The sequence below is a fragment of the Pollachius pollachius genome, assembly GCF_949987615.1.
Source record: "Pollachius pollachius genome assembly, chromosome: 10".
Classification (NCBI taxonomy): Eukaryota; Metazoa; Chordata; class Actinopteri; order Gadiformes; family Gadidae; genus Pollachius; species Pollachius pollachius.
The window spans coordinates 2,161,619-2,165,735 of NC_136943.1; the positions used below are offsets into that span (position 1 = coordinate 2,161,619).

Consider the following 4,117-nt stretch of genomic DNA (forward strand, 5'->3'; position numbering starts at 1 on the left):
ATCCCTCTACATTTCAATTTTTCAACTAAATAACAATTACCTTGTGATATAAGACGAGGGATGAGGGTTGTGCATTTGGCTCAGGAGGCAGAGCGGGTTGACTGGTTGCTAGTCCGCCATCGGTGTGAGTGGGTGCATGAATGGGTGAATGTGAGGCAGTATTGTAATGCGTTTTGAGTGGCCACTGGTTAGAAAGCGCTGTATGAATGCAGTCCATTTACCATTAACTATGGATGGGGAACCAGTGAAGTTGACTGTTGGATTGACGCAGTCACCGGAGCTGTTTTGCATGAGCATTGCCCATTATCTTATTGACTTTGCAAGTCCATAAAGCCACCTGGACAGGAGTTCGCCCCTTCATCTAACCAGATAAGGCCGTTTCCTGGATACCAAGCCGGTATATGCCCCCCCGGCTGTGTACACCCAGCAATGTGAAGCGCTGAGCGCTGTCTTCTCTGCGCTCCGTCATGGAAGAGGATCCAGCCGGGACCAGAGAGGTAAAGGAACCGGTTTTTTATCATGTTGCTAACATCCACAGCACAGCAAAGGAGATCTGATGTCACACTTACTCAATGAGGTGTGTCTTCAAACAGGCGGATTCCCCGGTTCTCTTTCACATGTTTTGTATTAGTGGCTTTCAAAAGTATTTTTCATTTTTCTTTTGAATTGTGCTATTTATGTATCAATGCTCCTGTCGAGCTGGCTGTCGCCTAGGTTGCCTGACTCCGCCGTGAATGTGTGTGAATGTTGTGTGAATGTGTGCATGAATGGGTGAAAGTCAGGCAGTATTGTGAAGTGCTTTGAGTGGCCACTGGTTAGAAAGGCGCGGCACAAATGCAGTCCATTTAACAGTCCATTTTCTCAGGGTTGCTCACCCTCGCATAAAACCACAGCCTCCCATAATAAGCATCTTTAAAGTGCCCTAAATGTAAATGTAACATACCGATACGGAGGGAGGGGACGTAAGGGGAACCTCTGCCCTGTGTACCAGGGTGAGGGCCAGCCCAGGCCCGGGGGCCAGCCCAGGCCGGGGGACCTGGTGGAGATCTTCCGGCCGGGGTACCAGCACTGGGCCGTGTACGTCGGTGGGGGGGACGTCGTCCACATGACCACCAGCCGTGAGTTGAACGCTGAGCACTGCCTCTATGCACGTTACAACATTAGTGACTTCATATCGGTGCCATGAAGGAGCAGGTGGGGTTAGGAGGGAGTTATGCATGCAATGGATAGTCGACAGTATGCATTATTAATCCCGTGCCTTAGGGGGCGCTCTACGTCACCTTTCAGTGCAGTGTGACTTGTAACGTTGTTCTGGTGCTCGTGAATCAGAGTTAAAAAGGATATCAACGTCTTGACCTGCGTTCTTGTGTCACTCTGTTAGTAACACCTTATCCTTATCTTATATATACAACATATTAGAGGGGTTCTCGCCCCAGGATGCCCGCAGGTTAACAGCAGACATTGGGGATCGAACCCAGTATCTCTCAGCTGGTATCAGATACAGCCCCCCCCCTTGTCCTTCCTCTTCCTGTCTCTGCTCAGACGGTAAGCCGGGACTGGGGGCCTGCTGTGTGTCAGGCCCCCAGGAGCAGTGGATGCTTCCGCAATCCTGTTTAAGCGGGCTGTGGACGGGTCCCTCGATTCAAGGGGCCCAGAAGTAGATATCTCTGTTCACTCCAATACATGTGGGGAACAGGAATTTGTCTCCGCAAAAAATGTCTGTATATCAAAAGATATCAAAGGCTCATAATTATCTTTATACCTTGTAATAATACAATGTAAGTTTTCTCTTTTCTAAACGCCACCGCAAGCGTTTTATTAGCCGTTTTATTTATTAATTTTTTGCAGGAGAAGGAGGGGTGGGCAGCTGGAAGGAGTCGTAGTGAAACAATGTTGTTTCGGCACGGGGTCCGAGAGGGCTCAGTGCACGGCTCCGTTAACTTCTCGTGTCCGTGGTTTTTCCTTTTGCTTAACATGAATGACGTTGATGGTTTTTAGGCACTGTGTTGACTTATCACTTAAAGTCGCCGAGGGATATGTTGACAGACCTCTCGCTTATGAAGCTACAATGCTAACAATGGTAGACAACGAGAATATTTCTGCATCTGGCACGTCATGCACTAGGGCGTGGCTGGCTCCCATGATGCGGAAGCAAATCTCTCCTCGATGTTGCCCTGCGCCATTGAGCAGTTGTCGTAGGAACGAAGGGGCGCCATTTTTGAATCCACTGTCCTTTCTTTTAATAGGTCCATGCTGTGTGTGTGACAAGGCGGTCATAAAGAAACACAAGCTGAGCAGGGTGATTGGCGACTCCCGCTGGCGAATCAACAACGCGCTGGACAGGAAGTGCGCGCCGCGGGCGGCGGGCTGCATCGTGGAAGAGGCGCTGTCCCTGGTGGGCGCGCAGGAGGACTACAACATAGTTTGGAGGAACTGTGAGCACTTGGCCACCGAGCTGCGCTACGGCCGGGCTAACTCCGGCCAGGTCGGGCGGCTGTGGGCGGCGCTGCAGACGTACTCGCTCGTCTTCCTGCAGGCCGTGCTGCTGCACGGGCGGAGCCCGGATGAACTGCTGGGGACCTTTGGGCTCTCCAAGCTGAAGCTATAGGAGTACCGCTGGACAGCTGAGGGGGGCCGGTTTGTGTGTGTGTGTGTGTGTGTGTGTGTGTGTGTGTGTGTGTGTGGGGGGGGGTTGGTGTGTGTGTGTGGGGGGATGTGTGTGGTTGTGTGTGTGTGTGTGTGTGTGGCGGGGGGGGATGTAGGCGTGTGTGTCTGTCTTTGTTCTGCCAAGCCAGTTAATGTTTGTTTTAAAAATTATTTGTAATTTACATTTATTATCACTGTTTTTTTATTGTTACTGAAAGCACACTTCCTGAAAACCTCTAAAAGTATAACTCTAATGGGCTCATGTTTTTCCTTATTTATCTTATATATGTATAGATACAGATACGTTTTCACATACATGTTTCATGTGCATATCTTTTGTTTCATGTCCATATCTTTTGACCCCTGTTGATGTAATATTTGAACAGTGGTCATACGGAAATCGACGAGGAAGCCTACTCATAACCTTGTGTTATATTTAATTGCATTAGCTCATAGTGTTGGTCTTATTCTAAAATTAACTAATTATTCAGAGTCGTGGCATTGTTCGCGTGGGACTTGCTTGGAAACAACACGCGAGGCAACTGGACCTCCTCTAATGACCTCATATATATAGCAGGCTGCACTGTTTCCTCAGGATTCTGCCTAGCAACAGGTGGTGAGGTAAATGTTCAACACGAGCACAGAAGTCCAGACGTGAAACGACCACGGAAGTCTTAGAAAGATGATTTATGTGACGCGGCGACGTAGCCAAAGTATTCCGTTCCCAGTGAGTGATGGGGATTACACCGTGGACCCGACTCAAGTTGATTTTACAGTCAGTCAGACTTGACGTTTCTGGACTGTGTGTGTGTGTGTGTGTGTGTGTGTGTGTGTTGAGGGGCCGACCCCCTCCCAAATGCAATACGTTGTTAGTAGAGAGAGAGAGAGATCTAGAGAGAGAGAGAGAGAGAGAGCCTGTGTGCGTGCAGGTTTGCTAGAACTCTAGATGGACTGCTAGACAATATTAGCCTTGTGAAGCAGCTGCAAGTTCTGCGGTGGTTGCCGTGCATCAATACCTAGTGCAACTATACACAATAGCCTGGGGACACACACACACACACACCCCGCTGTGGGTCTCTACGTTACAGGCGGAGCCAAGAGTGGCTGCTGGCATAGCTTATTTGCAGCTCTCCAAAAAACCACGGTGGCTATTCAACAAAGGAGTATAATTCAGCCGCTACACCCCCCCTCCACACACACACACACACACACACACACACACACACACACACACACACACACACACACACTTAAAACTTTGTTTGGAAACACACACAGGTTGGTTGTGATGAACATACAGGGGATCCAGAGCCCTGTACAGAGAGAGACGTCCACAGACATCCAGCGCTGTGTCTGGGGCAGAGGCGGCCGAATCAAAACTCTCTCTCTCTCTCTCTCTCTCTCTCTCTCTCTCTCTTTCTCCTGCTCTTTCTCATTCTCTGTCTGTCTCTTAAGCTCTCTTTCTCTCTCT

The 4,117-nt window shown here is 49.4% G+C and overlaps 1 protein-coding gene across 1 annotated transcript; it reads left to right on the forward strand.

Moving 5' to 3' along the window:
- Window positions 1-467: 467 nt before the first annotated feature.
- On the forward strand, window positions 468-2,608 carry LOC307082069 (phospholipase A and acyltransferase 3-like; the record flags this gene model as incomplete). The annotated part of the gene is made up of 3 exons (XM_079745497.1): window positions 468-497; window positions 992-1,118; window positions 2,247-2,608. 3 exons carry the CDS (start codon window positions 468-470, stop codon window positions 2,606-2,608), a joined length of 519 nt encoding a protein of 172 aa, XP_079601623.1.
- Between the last annotated feature and the right edge of the window lie 1,509 nt (window positions 2,609-4,117).